The 20,895-nt window shown below is 42.9% G+C and overlaps 2 protein-coding genes and 5 non-coding genes across 7 annotated transcripts in view; 1 reads left to right on the top strand and 6 right to left on the bottom strand.

Moving 5' to 3' along the window:
• Nucleotides 1-8: 8 nt before the first annotated feature.
• psme2 (proteasome activator subunit 2) lies at nt 9-7,842 on the bottom strand. Its single transcript, XM_041961317.1, has 11 exons — nt 7,652-7,842; nt 7,366-7,398; nt 7,220-7,282; nt 7,039-7,125; nt 2,056-2,104; nt 1,869-1,966; nt 1,724-1,792; nt 1,570-1,637; nt 1,314-1,368; nt 708-794; nt 9-624 (listed from the first exon to the last, which is right to left on the bottom strand). Exons 1-11 carry the CDS (start codon nt 7,697-7,699, stop codon nt 544-546), a joined length of 738 nt encoding a protein of 245 aa, XP_041817251.1. The 5' UTR covers nt 7,700-7,842; the 3' UTR covers nt 9-543.
• trnas-gcu lies at nt 4,153-4,234 on the bottom strand. The gene has a single exon. It is a non-coding gene; the product is annotated as a tRNA-Ser (tRNA).
• Nucleotides 4,858-4,939, bottom strand: trnas-gcu. Its single transcript has one exon. It is a non-coding gene; the product is annotated as a tRNA-Ser (tRNA).
• trnas-gcu lies at nt 5,277-5,358 on the bottom strand. Its single transcript has one exon. It is a non-coding gene; the product is annotated as a tRNA-Ser (tRNA).
• On the bottom strand, nt 5,985-6,066 carry trnas-gcu. Its single transcript has one exon. It is a non-coding gene; the product is annotated as a tRNA-Ser (tRNA).
• Nucleotides 6,660-6,741, bottom strand: trnas-gcu. Its single transcript has one exon. It is a non-coding gene; the product is annotated as a tRNA-Ser (tRNA).
• Nucleotides 7,843-9,750: 1,908 nt separating the features above from the next.
• LOC121624166 (E3 ubiquitin-protein ligase RNF31-like) overlaps nt 9,751-20,895 on the top strand; it is a 17,479-nt gene continuing 6,334 nt past the window's right edge. The window contains exons 1-17 of the mRNA XM_041961799.1: nt 9,751-9,917; nt 10,940-11,145; nt 11,894-12,040; nt 12,185-12,340; nt 12,433-12,489; nt 12,868-12,997; nt 13,230-13,391; nt 13,493-13,643; nt 14,409-14,545; nt 14,641-14,783; nt 15,691-15,933; nt 16,760-17,098; nt 19,140-19,325; nt 19,525-19,731; nt 19,819-19,992; nt 20,152-20,250; nt 20,794-20,883. Coding sequence (XP_041817733.1) covers nt 10,942-11,145; nt 11,894-12,040; nt 12,185-12,340; nt 12,433-12,489; nt 12,868-12,997; nt 13,230-13,391; nt 13,493-13,643; nt 14,409-14,545; nt 14,641-14,783; nt 15,691-15,933; nt 16,760-17,098; nt 19,140-19,325; nt 19,525-19,731; nt 19,819-19,992; nt 20,152-20,250; nt 20,794-20,883 — 2,625 coding nt within the window. The 5' untranslated portion in view covers nt 9,751-9,917; nt 10,940-10,941. The remainder of the gene's footprint in view (nt 9,918-10,939; nt 11,146-11,893; nt 12,041-12,184; nt 12,341-12,432; nt 12,490-12,867; nt 12,998-13,229; nt 13,392-13,492; nt 13,644-14,408; nt 14,546-14,640; nt 14,784-15,690; nt 15,934-16,759; nt 17,099-19,139; nt 19,326-19,524; nt 19,732-19,818; nt 19,993-20,151; nt 20,251-20,793; nt 20,884-20,895) is intronic.

The raw sequence follows: 20,895 nt of genomic DNA, 5'->3' as shown, positions 1-20,895 counted from the left end.
ACAAGGTTTTCTTCATTTGTTTATTTTTTTTTTCTGATAGTATTACAACTCAAAGATTCAGTGTGAAGGATTTAGTGGTATCTAGTGGTGAGTTTGCAGACTGCACCTCACACTCTTCTTCAAAGTATGTAGGAGGCCCTACAGCGGTCGCTAAAAATTAGAAAGTCTCTCTTGAGCCAGTGTTTGGTTTGTCCATTCTGGGCTACTCTAGAAACATAATGGACTCTGTGGAAGAGAACCTGCTTCCTCTGTAGATATAAAGACTCATTCTACACTAATGAAAACACAATTATGAATCTTGTATTCCATTTCTGCCAGTAGATCCCCTTAAATCCTTCACACTGGACCTTTCGATTAAGTGCAAATGTTGATACGCAACTAAAGTGTCATCACACACCAGTTGGATAAATCCCGGATCCAGTTGTTTTTTTATGTTTGAGAAGAAAAAGCAAAATTGAAAACTGATTCAGATGAAAATGCAGTGAGACTGAACAAAGAGCAGACTGATGGTGCATAGTGCCAGACACTCCTCTTCCTCCAGCTTCAGTACATGGAAGGTTTCTCCTCTCCTTTCGGATTGGTCACCTTCTCCAGATTCTTGTTGATGATGTCGTACAGCTCGGCCTACAGTAAAACAGGCAGTTTTTAGTTTTCCTCGGTGACAGAATGGTGATAAATACTTCTGAACCTGGATCCGTCTGACTTACGTAGAAGCCGCGAATGTCGAGAACGATCACTCTGATCTCAGAGTAGATGGCCTCGTCCTTCTCGTGGACGAGGGAGCGGTAGTCCATCTGGAGGTAGAGGACGATGAGTTAAAGCTATTTCTAATAGTTATATAGTTTTTGAAGAATATGTATGTATGTAATATATATGTGTCCGTCTCTTGTTGTCTTCCTGTCTGTGACACTCTGCTAAAAGGCCATTGGTTCCTTTATGTCCTACAGCAGCTGCTCACTAGTTTTATCAATCAAGCAGGAGGAAATGGAGCATTTGCTGGGACTATTTTGAGCGGCGGATTAATCCACATTTGATGTTGTAGGGAGTGCTTGTGGCAGCAGGACGGTGTGTGTGTGTGTGTGTGTGTGAGAGAGAGACAGAGTCAGAATAAACTACAGCGTGTCTGTTCATGGTGATGAAGGACCATGTCAGCCAGAGCAACAGTGAGGCTCATTGATGTGTTTTCAATAGTGTTTGGATGACAGTCAAGTCATAGTTGGTTTTGGTCTTTTCATGGGATTTGTTGGCGCTGAGAAAAATGTAGACAGTCATCTGACTTTTCCTTCAACAAACAAAACATTATGAACACTCACCACATGAGTCTCTTTGGAAGCTTTTGCAACAGCATCTCCCCTCTCTGAAAAGTACCTGGATAATACAACAGAAGGGGTTTTATAAGACATGTGCCTGTAAATCTGCATTGATGTCAACAAAGATTAACTGAAATGTTTTCTGATGCAGGAAATCGTCTTGTCATCTGATAAACTGGACGCAGACTGCAAGTGTTCAGAGGGTAAATGGTGGAATTTCACACCATTACCTCAACATAGGCATTTCTATTCAACCTACTTATTGATGTTGGTCTGGAAACCATCAACTTTGGTCTTCACTGCAGTGATCCTCTCCAAGATCTTCTCCTGTGGTGAAAAAGTAGTTTGCAATTCATTAAGACTTTGCACAATTCGACCAAATTGTGTCCCTATGCATGAACAGGAAAATGTACCTGGATGGCGACACCGAAGTCATTTCCATCTTCTATTTTTGGGATGAGGTGCTGAATCCAGCATGAGACCTGAAGCAACAGAGGTGAGTTTAAACCAGGTCAAATGGCTCAAAAGTCATATTTACAGTCAAACTGATTCACTTACAACGATGATGGTCTCTCTCAGAGCGACAATCTCTGGTTTCACCCTGTCCAGAAGTATCATGATCTTCTCATTGCCCTTGATGAAGCCACATTTTGGAGCTGAAGGACAAAGAGGAGAAATTAGTCTTTTTTTTTTTTTATTAACATTAACATTTTGTGCAGATGCCACAAAAAAGAAAACACTTCACCTTTCTTCTTTTTCTTCTCATCGTCTTCATTCTTATCCGTCTCCATTTCCTGTAAGATCAGTTTGACGCGGTCATAAAGGGACCATTATTAAAGAGGAAATAACAAAGTGCAATCTAATCTGATTGACCTGCTCGGGGGTTAGTTTGTGTTACTTTCAGATGATTGCAGCTGCATCCTTTAGAGAGCTGCTGATTCAACTGTATGATCATTTTGCAGTTTGCGCTAAGTCATACACAGATGTGCTTCTGTTATTTATGCTACTCACATTGATATAACAAAATAATGGACAAAATAATAGAAACAGCTGTTAGTATAAAGCGAAATATTTTCAACAAAAACTGAACATTTGTTTCTGGTATGTCTTTCAGGCCGTGCCAAATCCTCCTCTTTATGAGTCTAATTATTAGACAGCATTACATCACATCATTCAGAGGGGCCATCCTGGTGCAACTGCTCAAATACCCCCAGGCTTGTTATACATAAGACGCTTCTCAGGTGCTGAGCATTAACCCTCCCACAGTTGAACAAAGATAACTCCGCTACGACGAGGATGGGATTCGAACCCATGCTTGCATGGTTTCCATGGTGACCACCAACCGTATCAGCATCAAAGATGAAAAAATGACAGGTGATACGCAGGAGTTCACAGGGAACTGAGCTCAAATGATACAGTGCTCATTTAAAGAGAGGCTGTGAGAGGTATCAGGGTCAAATCCCCACTCTCCCCACCACAAATCTTCAGTTTCCTCTCTTCTGTTGAGGAGATAACAAGTGTTGACTGCATGAATAGGCTGAACATGCTGTGACTCTTTGGAGAAACCTCTCCAAACCTCGTGGCAGACTGGAGCTGCGTCCTTCTCCCAGACAGTAGCTGGTGCTTGGGCCTCTGCAGCCACAGGGATCTGACAAGGCAAGTTGCTACCTGCAGTACCAACCTGTCATCCCCTCTCTTCACCCTGTGTTTGAACTACTGCTTCACCTCCACCAACTGCAAGAAGTGTTTCTTGTCACTATCCCATTATCTACAGTCAGCTACCATCTTGTGGGACTGGCCTTGCCTGCTATGCACCATAGAGATTATAAAGTACTCGAGCACTCACTGAGACTGAAGTGTACAGCAGCAGCATCAAAGGTGATGGAAATCTGGACTGAACTCAACATTTGTCACAATGCGACATGCAGGCATTCACATTGGAGGCTTATAAGAGTAACTACTGTAAGCAAGAAAACAGTAGTTTACTGATCACTCCACTGTGACTCTTACTATCCCATTGCTTAACGTTATCTGCAGTATCCTGGACCATCCTGTGAGAGTGACAATTTCCTATAGCAAACAGCAAACACTGCCTCAAGTATTCATCACAGCAACTGTGACTCAGCAGCGGTCGTTAATAGTACAAAGAAATTCACCTTCCTCCATAATCCAGGTAAGCAGGGCCCGTGGTACGATGCCTGGAGAGAAGCCGCCTCTTTGGAGGACAGCATTAATAAAGGCCACCATAAACAGACCTGCTGACCAGTGACATGTGCTATATAAGGTAGCTGCACGCAGGACTTCACAGGGAACTGAGCTCAAATGATACAGCACTCATTTAAAGAGAGGCTGTGAGAGGTATCAGGGTCAAATCCCCACTCTCCCCACCACAAATCTTCAGTTTCCTCTCTTCTGTTGAGGAGATAGTAAGTGTTGACTGCATGAATAGGCTGAACACGCTGTGACTCTTTGGAGAAACCTCTCCAAACCTCGTGGCAGACTGGAGCTGCGTCCTTCTCCCAGACAGTAGCTGGTGCTTGGGCCTCTGCAGTCACAGGGATCTGACAAGGCAAGTTGCTACCTGCAGTACCAACCTGTCATCCCCTCTCTTCACCCTGTGTTTGAACTACTGCTTCACCTCCACCAACTGTAAGAAGTGTTTCTTGTCACTATCCCATTATCTACAGTCAGCTGCTGTATCCTGCAGGATCAGGGACCATCTTGTGGGACTGGCCTTGCCTGCCTACTATGCACCATAGAGATTATAAAGTACTCGAGCACTCACTGAGACTGAAGTGTAACAGCAGCTCACTGTCATGTCATATTAAACATAATTCTACTGCGACGAGGATGGGATTCGAACCCACGCGTGCAGAGCACAATGGATTAGCAGTCCATCGCCTTAACCACTCGGCCACCTCGTCGTTGCTTGCATAGTTTCCATGGTGACCACCCTGCGTGTCACCATCAAAGATGAAAAAATGATGGGTTACGGTGTGATACGCAGGACTTCACAGGGAACTGAGCTCAAATGATACAGCGCTCATTTAAAGAGAGGCTGTGAGAGGTATCAGGGTCAAATCCCTACTCTCCCCACCACAAATCTTCAGTTTCCTCTCTTCTGTTGAGGAGATAGTAAGTGTTGACTGCATGAATAGGCTGAACACGCTGTGACTCTTTGGAGAAACCTCTCCAAACCTCGTGGCAGACTGGAGCTGCGTCCTTCTCCCAGACAGTAGCTGGTGCTTGGGCCTCTGCAGCCACAGGGATCTGACAAGGCAAGTTGCTACCTGCAGTACCAACCTGTCATCCCCTCTCTTCACCCTGTGTTTGAACTACTGCTTCACCTCCACCAACTGTAAGAAGTGTTTCTTGTCACTATCCCATTATCTACAGTCAGCTGCTGTATCCTGCAGGATCAGGGACCATCTTGTGGGACTGGCCTTGCCTGCCTGCTATGCACCATAGAGATTATAAAGTACTCGAGCACTCACTGAGACTGAAGTGTAACAGCAGCAGAAATCACGTATTAAACATAATTCTACTGCGACGAGGATGGGATTCGAACCCACGCGTGCAGAGCACAATGGATTAGCAGTCCATCGCCTTAACCACTCGGCCACCTCGTCGTTGCTGTGTGGTTTCCATGGTAACCACACACCAATGCAGCATCAAGGGTGAAAAAAATCTGGGCTGAACTCAACATGAGAGCAGGAGTTCACAGGGGACTGAGCTCAAATTATAAGAGTAACTTCCCATTGTAAGCGGTAGTTTACTGATCACTCCACTGTGACGCCTACTGTCCCATTGCTTAAAGTTATCTGCAGTATCCTGGACCATCCTGCGAGAGATGAAATCACAAAGTGTAGCAAACACTGCCTCAAGTATTCATCACATCGGCTGTGACTCAGCAAGTTCACAGAGGTACTGACGTGTTACCACAGCGTATTAAAGATAACTGCACTACGACGAGGATGGGATTCGAACCCACGCGTGCAGAGCACAATGGATTAGCAGTCCATCGCCTTAACCACTCGGCCACCTCGTCGTTGCTTGCATGGTTTCCATGGTGACCACCCTGCGTGTCACCATCAAAGATGAAAAAATGACGGGTTACGGTGTGATACGCAGGACTTCACAGGGAACTGAGCTCAAATGATACAGTGCTGATTTAAAGAGAGGCTGTGAGAGGTATCAGGGTCAAATCCCCACTCTCCCCACCACAAATCTTCAGTTTCCTCTCTTCTGTTGAGGAGATAATAAGTGTTGACTGCATGAATAGGCTGAACACGCTGTGACCCTTGGAGAAACCTCTCCAAACCTCGTGGCAGACTGGAGCTGCGTCCTTCTCCCAGACAGTAGCTGGTGCTTGGGCCTCTGCAGCCACAGGGATCTGACAAGGCAAGTTGCTACCTGCAGTACCAACCTGTCATCCCCTCTCTTCACCCTGTGTTTGAACTACTGCTTCACCTCCACCAACTGCAAGAAGTGTTTCTTGTCACTATCCCATTATCTACAGTCAGCTGCTGTATCCTGCAGGATCAGGGACCATCTTGTGGGACTGGCCTTGCCTGCCTGCTATGCACCATAGAGATTATAAAGTACTCGAGCACTCACTGAGACTGAAGTGTAACAGCAGCTCACTGTCATGTCATATTAAACATAATTCTACTGCGACGAGGATGGGATTCGAACCCACGCGTGCAGAGCACAATGGATTAGCAGTCCATCGCCTTAACCACTCGGCCACCTCGTCGTTGCTTGCATGGTTTCCATGGTGACCACCCTGCGTGTCACCATCAAAGATGAAAAAATGACGGGTTACGGTGTGATACGCAGGAGTTCACAGGGAACTGAGCTCAAATGATACAGCGCTCATTTAAAGAGAGGCTGTGAGAGGTATCAGGGTCAAATCCCCACTCTCCCCACCACAAATCTTCAGTTTCCTCTCTTCTGTTGAGGAGATAATAAGTGTTGACTGCATGAATAGGCTGAACATGCTGTGACTCTTTGGAGAAACCTCTCCAAACCTCGTGGCAGACTGGAGCTGCGTCCTTCTCCCAGACAGTAGCTGGTGCTTGGGCATCTGCAGCCACAGGAATCTGACAAGGCAAGCTGCTACCTGCAGTACCAACCTGTCATCCCCTCTCTTCACCCTGTGTTTGAACTACTGCTTCACCTCCACCAACTGCAAGTGTTTCTTGTCACTACAGTCAGCTGCTGTATCCAGCAGGATCAGGGACCGGCCTTGCCTGCTATGCACCATAGAGATTATAAAGTACTGGAGCACTCACTGAGACCGAAGACATGACAGCTCACTGTCATATTATATTAAACATAATTCTACTGCGACGAGGATGGGATTCGAACCCACGCGTGCAGAGCACAATGGATTAGCAGTCCATCGCCTTAACCACTCGGCCACCTCGTCGTGCACAGCAGCACAGGCACAGCAACAATTTTTGCACCTGCAGCAGCAGGTAACAGACCAGAAAGCAACATGGCTGCAGGACTGGTTTGGCTCTTCTGCCTGACTTATGCCATCTTTGGAAGATGTCACAAAGGTACCCTGGAGGTGGGAAACCACTATCTGAACTGGAGGTCATGAACACAAGTAAACTGCAGCCAAATTAACTCATGGGAAGAAGTAATCCCCTGTCTGAGGATTTTAAAGTTGTGGCCCTTTGAGAGGTGGTGTGTTCGGACTGACGGATGGAACCGGTCTCACCTCGTCCTCTGGGGAGGGGGGGTCAGGTATGGGGATGTCCAGAGGAGCCTGGAGCGAGGTCATGTCTGTGATGCTGAGGGCGTCATCCTGAAAACACACAGACAGGACAAGGAGAATGACGACCGGAGGCGACAGCTTCAACCTTATTCATCTTGTGTGTTACATTACTGAACTGGCTGACCCTGAGCAGAGCATCCAGCTGCACAATCTTCAGGGGGATGTAGCTGGAGAACAAATTCTCCGCCTGCAAAGCAGGAAAACATTTTGAATAAATGCGTCATTTAGCACAGTGAAAAAACAGGAAAATAAATGTGTGGCTCAACAAACCTCATGATACAGAGACTGGCGGAAGTTTTCCACCTGTGGAAAACAGAAAACAGGATGAAGTGAATGAGAGCTGCTCACTCGTGCTAGAAAAGCTCCGTGGATTTACTTTCGCTTTCCTCTCAGTGGGGGACTTTCCGTCTCTCAACCGACTCTCTTTTACAACATGTCTGTGCCGCACGGAAGCTATCTGAATCAAAATGAGCAGTTATTGTTTAAATCTTTAAGCATTTAGCCCTCACGTGCAGTCTGCTGCACCTGAACACGAAACCTCCGCAGGTGGACTCACCTTCTGCGCGCTCGCGCTGCTGATCTTCAGTGTTGATGCCTTTGACATGACGCGGCAAAACTTTTCAGCCAAGACGCAAATAAATAAAGTTCTGTTGAAGTTTTCAAGTGAAGTCAGAGGTGTGCGGCTGCCGGAGAGGACAATATGTCTCCCGAGTGGGATTTTATTTCCTTATTCAGTTTACTTTCGATTTGAGGGCGGATGATGCAGTTCGCGCCTCCCACTGTCTCCCTCTTCCTCCACCTCCTCCTCCTCATTAGAGGAGGTGTTTTCCTCAGTTCAAAGCCTGAACACTTCAGTCTGTATGTGCGAAATACAGCAGAGGAGCTGTTACAGCTTTATAATGATAGACAATAATAATTAGAAGGAATATCCTCAGTATCGTCAGTTTAATGCTGAGTCACGTGCTGATGCCGTTGAGATACTCATCCCAGTAGTGGAAGAAGTATTCACATCCTTTACTGAAGTGAAAGTACTAATACACACTGTAAAAATCCCCCATTACAAATAAAAGTCTTGTACTGAATATGCTACTCTGGTAAAAGTAAAGATCAATGTACTGGAAGTATTGAAAGTAAAAGTATTGTGACTGTTCTGCTGTTCTATCTGATCTCATCAGATTATTGTGACTCAGTCGTTCATGTCAAAGCAGGATTTCACTGCTGGAGCTGGTTGAGCTTCATTTTCAGCTATTTTGTATCAGACTGCAACTAATGATTCTTTTCATTCTGGATCAATCTGCTGATTATTTAATCGATCGACCGTTTGGTTTGGAAACATTGTGAAAAGAGTGAGAAATGTGGTGACGATGAGGCCAAAGTGAGCCTTCACAATGTTTGTTTAGTCCAACCAACAGTCCGAAAAATAAGAAGTGTGATATTTCCCTCTGAAATGTGAAGTAGAAGTAGAAAGTGTCAAGGAAAGATAAGACTCAAGTAACGTACAAATATCTCAATGTGTGTGGTTATAGAAGGCAATAGTAGAGTATATGATAAGGTACAATGACAGGGGCCATTCTGCTGCTTAATGAGGACTTTTACTTTTGATGCTCTAAGTACTTTTTGTTGCTAATACTTTTGTACTTTTACTAAAGTAAAAATTGGAATGCAGGACTGATACTTGGTAATGCAGTGTTTTCCAATGTGGTTTTGCAACTTACTCAGTGGTGGAATGTAACTAAGTACATTTACTCAAGTACTGTACTCAAGTAAAGTACTCAGTGCAGGAAGGAGCGATACCGCAGGTCATTCATTTCCACCGCTGTCAGACTGTACAACTCGAATTTATAGTTATTATGTGCAATAACCTCTGTTCTCTGAACACAAACATCCAAATCCACTATTGCTGGGCAAAAGATACTCTCTAGACACTTTCTATATTTTTTCTTAAACTTACTGTACATAGGGTACCTTATTAATAGCATTATTATTTTAATATTTTTGAAATTATTTTTGTGGTTTGCTCAACTATAATTTATTGCTCCTTTTGTTCTTATTTGCACCTTTATTGTTCTTGTTCTTCCTATTGTTCTTATTTGCACCCTTATTGTTCCTATTTTGCACCTTATTGTTCCTATTGTTCTTATTTGCACCTCCATTTGCTGTTTGCACCCTGTTTGCACCCCCTTGCGTGTTCGGAAGAGAGTGAATTCCTCCACTGTGAGATTAATAAAGTCTCCAGCTTTTCTGAAAAACTTAAGGATGAAGTGTTTCCTTATGAGCTGAGAAAGTTGTTCTTTCCTTTTGCTTTCGATACTTTAAGTAAATTTTGCTGATTGCGCCCACATAATTTTACATCTTTAAGGTTTTGAATACATGTTTTTTAACTTGTTGTCCATGGTGTGGTATTAGTACTTTTACTTGATACTTATTCCATCATTTATGTTGCTTAATTAAAATAAGGGTCTGCATACTTCTTCTACAATTGTTCGTGTTAAGCCTTAACACGAACAATTGTTCCCCTTAGCAGTTAAGGGGTCACAAACAAAAACAATTTGGAAGCTACTACTAAATTGTTGAAATCCCGCTTTATTTTGAAAGCGAAACCTGACAGGAAGTAGGACCGGAAGTTAAGACGTCAAACTCGAGTTCCGCATTTAAAGCTAGCTTCAGAGAGACGCAGACAGCACTAATCCAGGTGAACCTTTAAACGCTGACTTAAAAACATGGTATTTTTTTTATGAATGGCGACATAAAGCCTTTCCAGCGACACCCGGAAGGACGGAGTAAGTGTCGAAAGTCGTGAGGACGCTAACTTAATTTAGCAGGTATGTCCTTGTTACGCTCTTTTTCAGTAACTTAAAGTTTCGATTTCCACTAACGAGAGTTGTTGTTATCTGTGTGTGCTTGCTAGCATAAGCTTCAAAACTAACAACTAACACCTGTAACTGCTGTTATATGAAGTGTTATCGTGGAGTAGCAGTACTAACAGTGTTGTCTGCTTGTGCTTTTGATTTGATATTCTGCTGGTCTGTACTTTACTTCTGTAACGTCACCGAGAGTGAAAATTAGCCTTTACTTTCCTCAAGGTGTCATGTGGTGAACTAAAAGTCAGTTTATTTCTCACTCATTCCTAAAATAAATGCTAGACCTTTACATTAAAACGTGTTATTTTACACCTCAGAAGTACCAAAGCATGAAGTCTTTGTCTCCTTCTCTCTGTTGACTTTGGCTGATATTGACTGATTACTTTTACATTCTTCCAACAAATATTTATACTTCACTTCACTCGGCAGTCTCACTATAATAATAATAATATCAATAATATAAGATAAATGCCACCTCCCTTATTCCTCAAATTTCTCATTTTGCTCTTTTTTTAAATATTACTTTATCTTTTTCTTAGCTCATGTAAATTCCCTTCATGGAGATCAATGATATCTTAACTTACATATCTTTTATTTACGATGTTTCCCATATAGACATGTAGATTTGTTTATTTATTTTGCTATTTTAGTATTGTTTCTTGGTTTTAGATGTCTGCATCGAAGGCAGCGTTTAGGTGAATATATGTAGTTTGGGTGAAAATCTGATTGTAGATCTGTTGTTTTTTTTATAGATTTGGTTCTTTCGATACTGTTGAAAGTATAATAATAAATAGATAAAGTAAATAAAATAAATAAATAATAAAAGATATACACATTCACACATAACTGCAGTATGTTGTCTCAGCCCTTGTACTCTGTGCAATGACGATAAAGTTTAATCTAATCTAATATGAGAGTGAATTTGTTCTAGTATTTAAACAGTTCATTGATAATCACATTCTTCAACTTCCCCGTTCGGACAGCAATGAGCGGCAGCCCTGCTTCTGTCCAGATGGACGAGGTGAGGAGGAGATCTCAGTCCCTCCTCTCCTTCTCAGGCTCAGCCCAGGATGTGAAGGCCGAGGTCCAGACCATGGCCAGCATCCCTCTGCCTCTGTCGGAGAAGTACGGTCACCTCGGAGCGGAGGCCATGTTGAGGGAGAACACGGCCGGCCACAACAGACACGAGGTAAAGTTTGCTTTGTCTGAACCCATCGTGCTGCTTGGATTGATATTTCCTGACAATCACTACTGGACAATATAAAATGTGCTGCACTGAATAATTCTGCAAACTATGAAAGCAAATAGATTTTTAAAGATGGACACAAAAAACAGAAAAATGGCTTTAATCAGTTTATCCTGAACTGAGTGTAAACATCTTTATTTAAAGCTTTAAAGCTGAGTGGTATCGAACGACTGTGGGGCAGAAAAAAGCAAGGTAACACAAAGCCTCAAAGCTCAGCTACGTACGCATGAGATTCAGTGTTAATATACAAAGTATTTAAAAAAAAATACTCTGATTCATGTTTTCTGTTTTTCAGAGCTTAATTTCCTCTATATTGTTTTATTTTGGTGAAGTGAAATGAAGCTCAATCTAATGGGCGTCATTTCTGTGTTTACAATTGTACGTGAAGAGTAAACGAGTAAAGGGACAAAAATATTTTAAATATTTTCCTGATATCTTTAAAAAAACAACATGCACTGTAATAAAATATGAGCTTTTACACAAATGAAAATGATTTCAATATAAGAATATATTCAACAAAAAAATATGAAATTTGTTTGTCTGTGTTTTGGAAACATAAATATTGTCTCATAAGTAACAGACACTGATTTATTGGAGGAATTGGTAGAACTGGAATTTTGGATTAAAGTTGTATTGTTCTGTATGTACGTTGCATTACTGACTGATCACTGTGATTTTGCCTTTACTTTAGGTTCTGGAGTCTTTGAGTAGGCTGGTCAAGGCCTTGAGTATCCTGGAGAAGTACGGCTGTAACCTGACCAGTCCCACCAGGCCCAGATACTGGAGGAGCGTCAAACACAACAACCCCGTCTTCAGAACGACAGTGGATGCCATCAAGGTGAGCAAGAACCTGACAAGTGAGATCGTTCTGCCTTGAACAGTCGTTTGGTGCAGATCTTCCATTTTGCTTTGATTTTTCAATGTAATCCCGCCTTGACGGCGACTTTGACTTTTGAAGACTTCTCGATTTTCTTGTCCGCAGGGAGGCCGGAGAGTCCTCTATCTGTACGGCTACACCAACCAGCAGGTAGACGGCCTCAGCTTCCCCGATGAAGTCACAGAACCAGACACTGAAAAAGTGGCCGCAGTGACGCTGGAGGTCATGACCTTACGCACAGAGGTGGACATGCTCATCAAGGTTCGTACTTGTTTGTAAGCAGGGTTGTTGTTGAGCTGCATTTCGTGTAAGAAATTCACCGTATTCCATTTGTTATATCTCTGTTTGTTTAGGGCATCCATCCTCACATTGAATACTTCAAAGATGTCATCCCATTTATCATCCAGCAGGTCTGTACAAACATTTCCAGTGTCTGTATACTCGAATCTGGGTAAAAATGCATCATCAAACTAAACGTTTCTACCAATGAAAGTGAAATCAGCTGGTTTATTTGTATTTGTGCTTTTAGTACTTTGCAGAAAATTCATTTGCTCGCATTTTCTGCAAAGTTCCAAAAGAAAATTCGATTTAAATTGTGTGTTCATGCTGGGAAACATTAAAAATGAAAAAATGTTAACTTAAGAAAAGAAAAAATTACATTAAATAAATCCCTAAATATAAGTAAGTATGTATGTAAGTATGCATTAATGCCTGTCATCTGTCTCCGTGCAATCATTATGTATTACTGCAACTGTGAAGAGTGTTTGCTGCGATGCTGGTTTCTGCAGGATAAGCTGGTGAGCGACGCTGTGGTTATCCTGCCTGGAGACAAGCCGCAGGGAGACAAACTCCAGCCTCTGTCTCCTCCACCTAAACCCACTCAGGGCCCCGGAGCACAACCCCTGAAACCATCGACAGGTGAGCTGCCACCACACATCACAACCTGCTGCAGTCATTTTTCAGAAGGTTTTCTTCATCAGTATGTGATTTAAAAAACAGAAATTACTCTCTTTTGATGGGACAAATTTAGATTTTATAACATTATTAGTTTGGAGTTTATAAGTTTTTAATATTATTATGTTCTAGTAGCATGAACACACATTTACCCAGAAGCCCAAATATAAAAACTGTCTTTTGTCTTCATGTCCAGGCTCTCCTGCAGCGAGGGACTGTAATTTGTGTGGCGGTCCTTCATCCCTGGTTTGCCCATCTTGTGACAGTCAACCCTTCTGTGACGCATGCGATGACCTCTTTCACCGCCACCCCTCCAGAGCCAATCACAAGAGAGACAAGATCCAGAAAGCCAAACAGGGTATGTCCGATTATAGCAAGCCTCGATGAATTCAGCAGCAGCAGCAGCAGTAGTAAAAGCTAGAAGTTTGTTTTTGACGCTGTCTGTTTTTGTGTATGTAGAGACCTGCAGCATCTGTGGGGTTTCCTCTGTGCACGCTCATTGCTCCACTTGTGTCCAGAGGTTGTGTCTGAACTGTGACAAGCTTTTCCACTCTCACCCGGACCGCAAAGGACACAACAGAACTATTATTGCCCCAGCTAAAACATCCAGGTGAGGAGAACAGGAACTTTAAACCACTTCACTGTCGGGTTCACTTCCTCATTAGGCTGCTGTGTGGTCTAATGATTGGAGCCGTGGTGAGACCAAAACCATATGTCCTGTCAGGCTCTGTCAGAGCTCATACTGAAGCCTTCCCCTGCTCACCCAGTTGGTGAACAGTAAACCACCCTAAAGATTTTAAAGAATTTAAAATGTTCTTATGAGGATGAGAAAACCTTAAAAAAAAGCTGGATGTAAAGAACACAGTTTGCTTCAGAAGAGATTCGTTGTCTGGCGAGATGCAGCCAGCGTCCAGAGGCCTTTAAAATGGTTTGCTGCATGAAAAATGTAGCAGGATTTAACCCGGATCACCTGATTTCTATTGCAGATTTTCAAAGTGCAATGCTTAGATTTGAGTGGGCAGTAGATCTCTAAGGTGAACTTGGCTTTCATCGAGGGACGAGTACCGAAATCTGGTGTTAAACGGACCCCAGAGCTCCAGCTGTGCTCTCAGTATTGGAGAAATTAAGAAAATAGATTTCCTTTTTTGGCTACATAAACATTATCTTGCACTTTTTGGCACACCAACACTGTTTCTAATTTGCAATTATATTTAGACATTTGTCCAGGAGTCAAGTCAAGTGTTGGATTTTTGCTTTCACAGTAGATCACCCTGTATTGATACAGGATAAATGAACGAATAATGATCTCTAGCAACACATTTCAGTGCTGTCATAGACAGCAGAGTGGCTGTTAATGTAATTTCATTGCTTGCAGTCCTTCTCTGTCACCTTGGGAATGTGCTCATTGCACGACAGTGAATGAGATGCAAGCCGTCCTCTGCACGACCTGCGAACGGCCTCGACTCGCCACGGCTGCATCCACTGTTCAAGAAAGCCCGTCACCCAACACAGGTGAGACGAAGACTTACTTACTTTCAACATGAATGAGAAATAAACAAATGAAGGTGTATTTGCAAACTTTGGTAAATGTCTGTTTGACCCCTCAGAGTGGCAGTGTAAGAGCTGTACGGTTGTGAATCAAGGCAGCAGCATCCTCTGTGAGGTGTGTGAGCGCCCTCGTCTGGCCACTCGCCCGCCCGTCGCTCCGGTGCTGTCCAGCCCAGGATCTCTGTCCGACTGCGGAACAAAGGTTTGTCTCACTGCTGCTGATGAAGCTTTCTTCTCCTCCTCATCTTTAGTTTTCTAGACATTAACGTGGGGGGTGTTTGGGCTCCCATTTCCACCGAGTCATCCATACTGAACATTTGTAAATTGTGTAAAAGTAAGGTGTCGCTTGTCGTGATGAACTACAGAGTTTATATCGAGGTTCAGCTCATTATTTGTTTGTCACCAGGCAGCTTTTTTCAGAGAAAAAGCTGTGAAAAGCCACAGACAAACACGGTTAGAGACGAGCTGGTGAACGTAGTGCAGCATTTAGCGGCTAAAGAGCCAGATATTTCCCCCAAGAGACCAAAAACAGAGCAATAAGAGAGAGAATACAGGACTTACATTCATCAGGTGACACAAACATGACTCCACATGAACGATCACGTTGCTCCGTAACTGTCGGATGTGTAAATCAACAACTGTTCGCTAACAGATTCGTCATATCAACTTAAAAAGGTGATAATATGTCAATGCTCCCCCTACTGGCCAAAGAAAATTACAGGTTTAAACACAAAGTGGACTGTTTTCTGACATTTTATGGGCTAAATGATTAATAGATTAGTGAAAAACTTACAACACTGGGATGTTTTCTTTGTGCTTTGAAAGCTCCTCCAGAATGACAGAAGACATTATACCATTGCTTTCACATGCTTGATGTCTAAAACTGTTGTAATGTCCCTTTATGAGTGTAGATCACTGAGATGGCTTTTTATTCATCTTCAGAGCTGCTACAAGTCACCGTTGACGGGGCCTTTCTTCCTCTAATGTACTCTACATTTAAGTATCTGTATGAAACAGTCTGCTACAGATGCTATTCTCGTTAGATTTGGTACATGCTTTGAAGGCATTTCATTCATACTTACAAGTGTAGTTTTGTTTCTTTTTCACAGTGGATGTGCCAGTTCTGCACCTACGTAAACATCAAGCCCACCCTGGTGTGCGAGATGTGCAACTTGTCAGGTAAAGACTCTGCCGGAGTGTCTCTGCCCCAGTCGCTCCGGCAGACTCCGTCCAGCACTAAAGATCAACCCCAGCCGGGCGCGAAGCCCCAGCCCAAGCCAAGACTCAACCTGGATCTGAAAAGGCAGAAGATGATGAGGGAAGACGGCCTCATTCTCATCCACCAGATCAGAGTAGGTCGACGCTGATAATCTTACAAAGCTGTGCAACACCCGAGCTTCCTTTTTAAACAAATGAACATGGAAACTGGGGGCTGCCATTTAGTTAAGACCATTTTTTTTATTAATCGTTATGGCTATAAAACCTTTGAATACAGTAGGCGACCTCTTCAGATTGGCTTTTGCTCAACCAAAGATTTTTCATTTACTGTAACAATCGACAAGGAAAATTAATAAATGAACCATGAGGTGAGGTTTCTGCTTGAAAAATAGACTTAAACATTATATCAGTCATCAAAAGTTGTTCTGCCGATTGATTAATTGATTAATTTGCTGATTATTTCATGTCTTTATCACAGACAAGTCAATCAACAGAAAGTTAATGGACACTAACGTTGATAAGTAAATAACTGTTTTATGGGTTTTAATTTTATTTATCAGGTATGAATTCACTGTTTGTTTGTTTAGTTTTATATGATTGTAAATTTATTGTATTTGGGTTTTCAACACATTAATCAGGCCTAATTTATTTGCAGTGATCAGCCCAGAGAATGATCGTATTGTTATTGTATTGATTGGCGGCCATTGTATAGACTTAACGATTGAAATTAACGAAGAAATAACAGGAAATTAAACTAATTATAACAGTATAACATTACACTCTAGGTTTCAGTCACTAAAATTACCTTTTAGGGAAACAATTTAACTCACGCCCCAACTGAACTGCTAGACACAAGGCTTTAATTAATTACTTTCATCATTGATTAATTGTCAGAATGTTTGTTATGTTTACTTTAAAAATGACGATTTGATGGTGAAGTCGCTCTCGTCTCCTTCGTAGGAAGCAGAGAAGTGTGGCATCAGTCCTGAGGAGGTGTACGCAGCCATCTTGTGCTGCGGCAGAAACACTAAACCCTGTGATTGGCTGACATCAGAGCTGCCTCACCTGCTGGATGAAATCTGCGCCATGGCGGCTTCCGTCCAGCTGAACTACAAAGCAGGGGATTGTGGGATACAGCCCGCCGTGGAGAGAGACGGCGAGGAGCTGGAGCAGAGCGTGCCTCGTGTCACAGGTGAAGGTGTGAAGCTGTCCAGAGCTGAGGCCAAGCTGGCCTGGTTGGCAGCAGGAGGAGACACTGACAGAGCCGTGAGACAGCTGCTGAAAGACAGACAGGTCAAGGTAGGACGATAAAAAATGGCTCCTTAAACTCAGCTCGTTCAAAAACATGTTCCTGCAGGAGGTGGAGGAGTTTCTAGCGGTCATCTCCGCAGTTTGCATCAACATCTTTCACCTTTGCATTTATTCAAATCTGCAACTGATCAAAGGATATGCAAAATTGATTAATGCTGACACGAACAATCGATTCTTTTCATCATCAGTTAGTTTGTGATTAACCGTTTTTTCACCTTTGTGTTGGAGTGTAGAAAAATAATATGAAATTCTTGTAAAAACATTTCCCAGGGCCCAAAATAACATCTTCACATCACATATTTTGTTTGAACAGCAGTCAGAAAGCCCAAAAATATTCAATTTATAATGATAGAAAATGAAAATCCAAAGATTTGAAATTTAACAGGGTTCCCACCGACTTAGATAACCTGGAAAACAGTTTTCCAATTAAAAACAATTTTCCAGTCATGGAAAAAACATGGAAAATGAGAGAAAAAGCTAAATGTCCTGGAAAAATCTTGTGTTGTCCTGGAAAATTATTTCAAAACTCTCCTATTCTTCTGAGAATGAACCACTGGACTGAATATCAGAGCTCATCAAGCAGATCGAAATGTTCAGTTATGCTCAGGATCCCATTGATGATCGAATGGTAGCTTATGGACGAGAGTTCAGCTCAAACTATTCATCCAGGGATGAAGTTTCCGATTCATTTCTTTATCATTGAATCTGCTGGTTAGTTTCTCTTATAATTGATTGATTAATTGCTAAAATGTGTTATTGATATGCTGCCGTTGAGTAATGTCGTGGGCAGTGCACAAGGGGGAGCCGAGTCTCAGCTGAGGTGAGGCCGATAATAATAAATACGTCAGAAAACCAGACGCCTCTGCAGTGTCTCCTGGCTTCTTGACCTTGAGAGATAACTGTGAACAAAGACAGACTGCGGTGTGTTAGCAGTGATCTGTAGGAGTGTCGTACGATCCTCCTCTTGACCCTGGTTTATGAGTGCAGCGTAGAAACTCCGAACTGCTCAGAGGAACAAAGGAAGCTTTCAAACCGAGGGTGGGAAAGACATACACATTCTCGTCTTATAGACCTACAAAGAGTTACACAATCACATGTTCACTCACATATTCAAATGTGAGGTTTTGTCTTATTCTTCTCCTCTGGCTGTGGAGGCGTCCGCTTTCTAGTGATGCTGTTAAAGGCGCTTGATTAAATAGCTGTATTGCACTTCACCCTGTCTGTGCCAGTGAGTCTATTTCCCTGTCACTCAACATATCAATAATCCTTAATAATCCTTTTCCTAATGAGCAACATGAGGTATCACTTTTAACTTTCATGTCATAGTCTCGGTGCACGATGCAAAATATTCTACCAAGTTCTATCGATACCGATAGTTTGTAAAACGCTGTATTGATGCTGATTCATCACCCAAATCGAACTTAAACAATACACATACTTAATCAAAGCTCAAAGTTCCTGCAAGTTTCACTGAAAAACTTCACAGATTTCACTGATTAGTTGACATTTCTCTTATGAGCTGACACTCAAAAAACGCATTTTATAATAAGAATTCAAAATCATAAATATTCATATATTTTCCTTTTCAAATGCTGTTTGTTATTCTGAAAGAGGCTCCAAGAGGAAGAAAGCCAGACCTGAGAGAGTTAACGGTGCTTATTTCTGCACCATAAACCTTTGAGTCAGCTATTAGTAGCTGCATCAAGTGATAAATGCATCCAAACTGGCCTCCAAATAAATGTTATGTTTGGTCTCTTGTTAGCAGGAGTCTTCATGCTAAAAGTGGTGATAAACTCCCTCAATTCCTGAAAATGATGCGTACCATAGAGGCTTGTCCATTAAGGATTTATATTCCAGCATTCTTTCTAGGTTTGTTATTTTTAATGTCCTAAAAAGGTTATGAGTATTAAAAGCGGTGTTTAATGTGGATCTGTTATGTCTGCGCCACTTTTTTACCTGACCTTTATTCACTGCAGTGTGTGTGTGTGTGTGTGTGTGTGTGTGTGTGTGTGTGTGTGTGTGCGTGCAGATGAAGGAGCTGCACTCTCTGGGCTTCAGAGACGCGTCTCAGTGCGAGGAGGCTCTGCGGCTGAGTGGCGGGGAGGTGAAGGGGGCTTTGTCTCTGCTGCAGCGCCCTCTCCTGGAGCCCTTCCACCAGCGTATTTGGACTGAGCAGCTCGAGCCGCAGATTGATCCCAAACATCCGGACAAACAGGTTACACTGCACAGCTTAACACCTGAGGGCTCATGGCGTGCACACCTGCTACCTGTGCTGATGTGGAAATAACATGTTTTTATGTCATGTCACGAATCTTTCCTGTTCACATTTAGGTGTGTTTTGTTTGTGTTCCCACATTCTTTCTTTTAGGCCTTTGCTGTTACGTAAACTTGTTGTCCTCATTTGCTCTCTGCAGAGGATGTGTCGGCGCCTGCTGGCACTCTACGACCTGCCCAGCTGGGGGCGCTGCGAGCTCGTGCTCTCGTTGCTGCAAGAACCGGACGTCAGCTACTCTCTGGAGGACGTAGTGCAAGCTGTGAAAGAGTCGCACGACAAGGATTTCATCCGGCGTCTCCTCAACAACGAGTGCCCCTGCTGTCTGTGCATCTTCCCCCGCAGCAAGGTGGGTCGGGCACACACCTTTAAACACCTGCATTACACCTGCTTTATATCCTGATTTTTATTTCGTCTTCTTCTCTCCGTGCTTCAGATGCAGTCTCTGACTTCCTGCCAGTGCTCCGTGTGCCACGAGTGCTTCCGGCTGCACTTCACCATCGCTGTGAGAGACAAACACATCAGAGACATGGTGTGCCCCGTGTGCAGCGAGCCGGACATCAACGACCAGGAACAGCTGGACAGCTACTTTTCCACGCTGGACATACAGGTATACAGAGAGAGAAACGAGAGCTCTGATTGGCTGCTTCTTGGAAAACTGTAACACACACACAGAATTTTTAATTTTTAAAAACAGAATTGTGATCACAGCAGCTGGTTTGCATGCAGCGAGCAATGATGTTTCACTTCTGCTGTTTTGTTTTTCCAGCTGCGGGACTGCCTGGAGATGGACGTGTACGAGCTGTTTCATAAAAAACTGACTGAGCACGCTTTGATGAAAGACCCAAAGTTCCTGTGGTGCTATCATGTGAGATCTTCAGTTCACTCGTTCTTCCCTGTCGCTCTGTCAGCCCTCGCTATCTGATTCCCCCCTCACCTGTAGTTTGCATACTCTGCTTTTCATACTTACTTTCCTTTGGTTAGTTCTGGTAATTTTTAGCTCTGTTGGGCCGCTTCAGTTCAGTGTAGTTTGTTCATGCTGTGATCGTGCAGTTCATAGATGTGATGGAAAAAGCATGAAGTGACAAAGAAGGGCAGTTTAATGCTGTTTATTAAGCATTTTCTGCAGGTGGAAGAGCCAACAGCCCATTTCATGACTGCTTCTTACATACAACAAGCCCATATATTAGTGTCCTTTATCCAATCATGTGTTCACAAAGTGTACACTTTAAGGGCTGCAACTATTTATTTTTATCATCAATTAATCTACCAATTATTTTCTATTTTCATTTTAGTCTATACATTTTCAGAAAGTATCCAGGAGTGTCTTTTTTTTGTCCAACCAACAGATGCATATTAACAAAGTCTGATCCAAAGGATGAAACGTAAATAATGAACATGTCTTCCTCAGTGCACCTCTGGGTTTATCAATGATGGAGACCAGCTGAAGATCACCTGCCCGTCTTGTCGCAAGAGTTTTTGTGCTCAGTGTAAGAAACCTGTGAGTACCGGT

Source organism: Chelmon rostratus, chromosome 20 (assembly GCF_017976325.1).
Source record: "Chelmon rostratus isolate fCheRos1 chromosome 20, fCheRos1.pri, whole genome shotgun sequence".
Taxonomy (NCBI): Eukaryota; Metazoa; Chordata; class Actinopteri; order Chaetodontiformes; family Chaetodontidae; genus Chelmon; species Chelmon rostratus.
This window is presented reverse-complemented; position numbering and strand designations above follow the sequence as displayed.

Coding starts and splice junctions, on each gene's coding strand:
- psme2 (XM_041961317.1), bottom strand. CDS start 7,699: ATGTCAAAGGCATCAACACTGAAGATCAGCAGCGCGAGCGCGCAGAAG. Junction 7,399..7,651: donor GCAGCGCGAGCGCGCAGAAG/GTGAGTCCACCT, acceptor TGTTTTCCACAG/GTGGAAAACTTCCGCCAGTC. Junction 7,283..7,365: donor GCCAGTCTCTGTATCATGAG/GTTTGTTGAGCC, acceptor CCTGCTTTGCAG/GCGGAGAATTTGTTCTCCAG.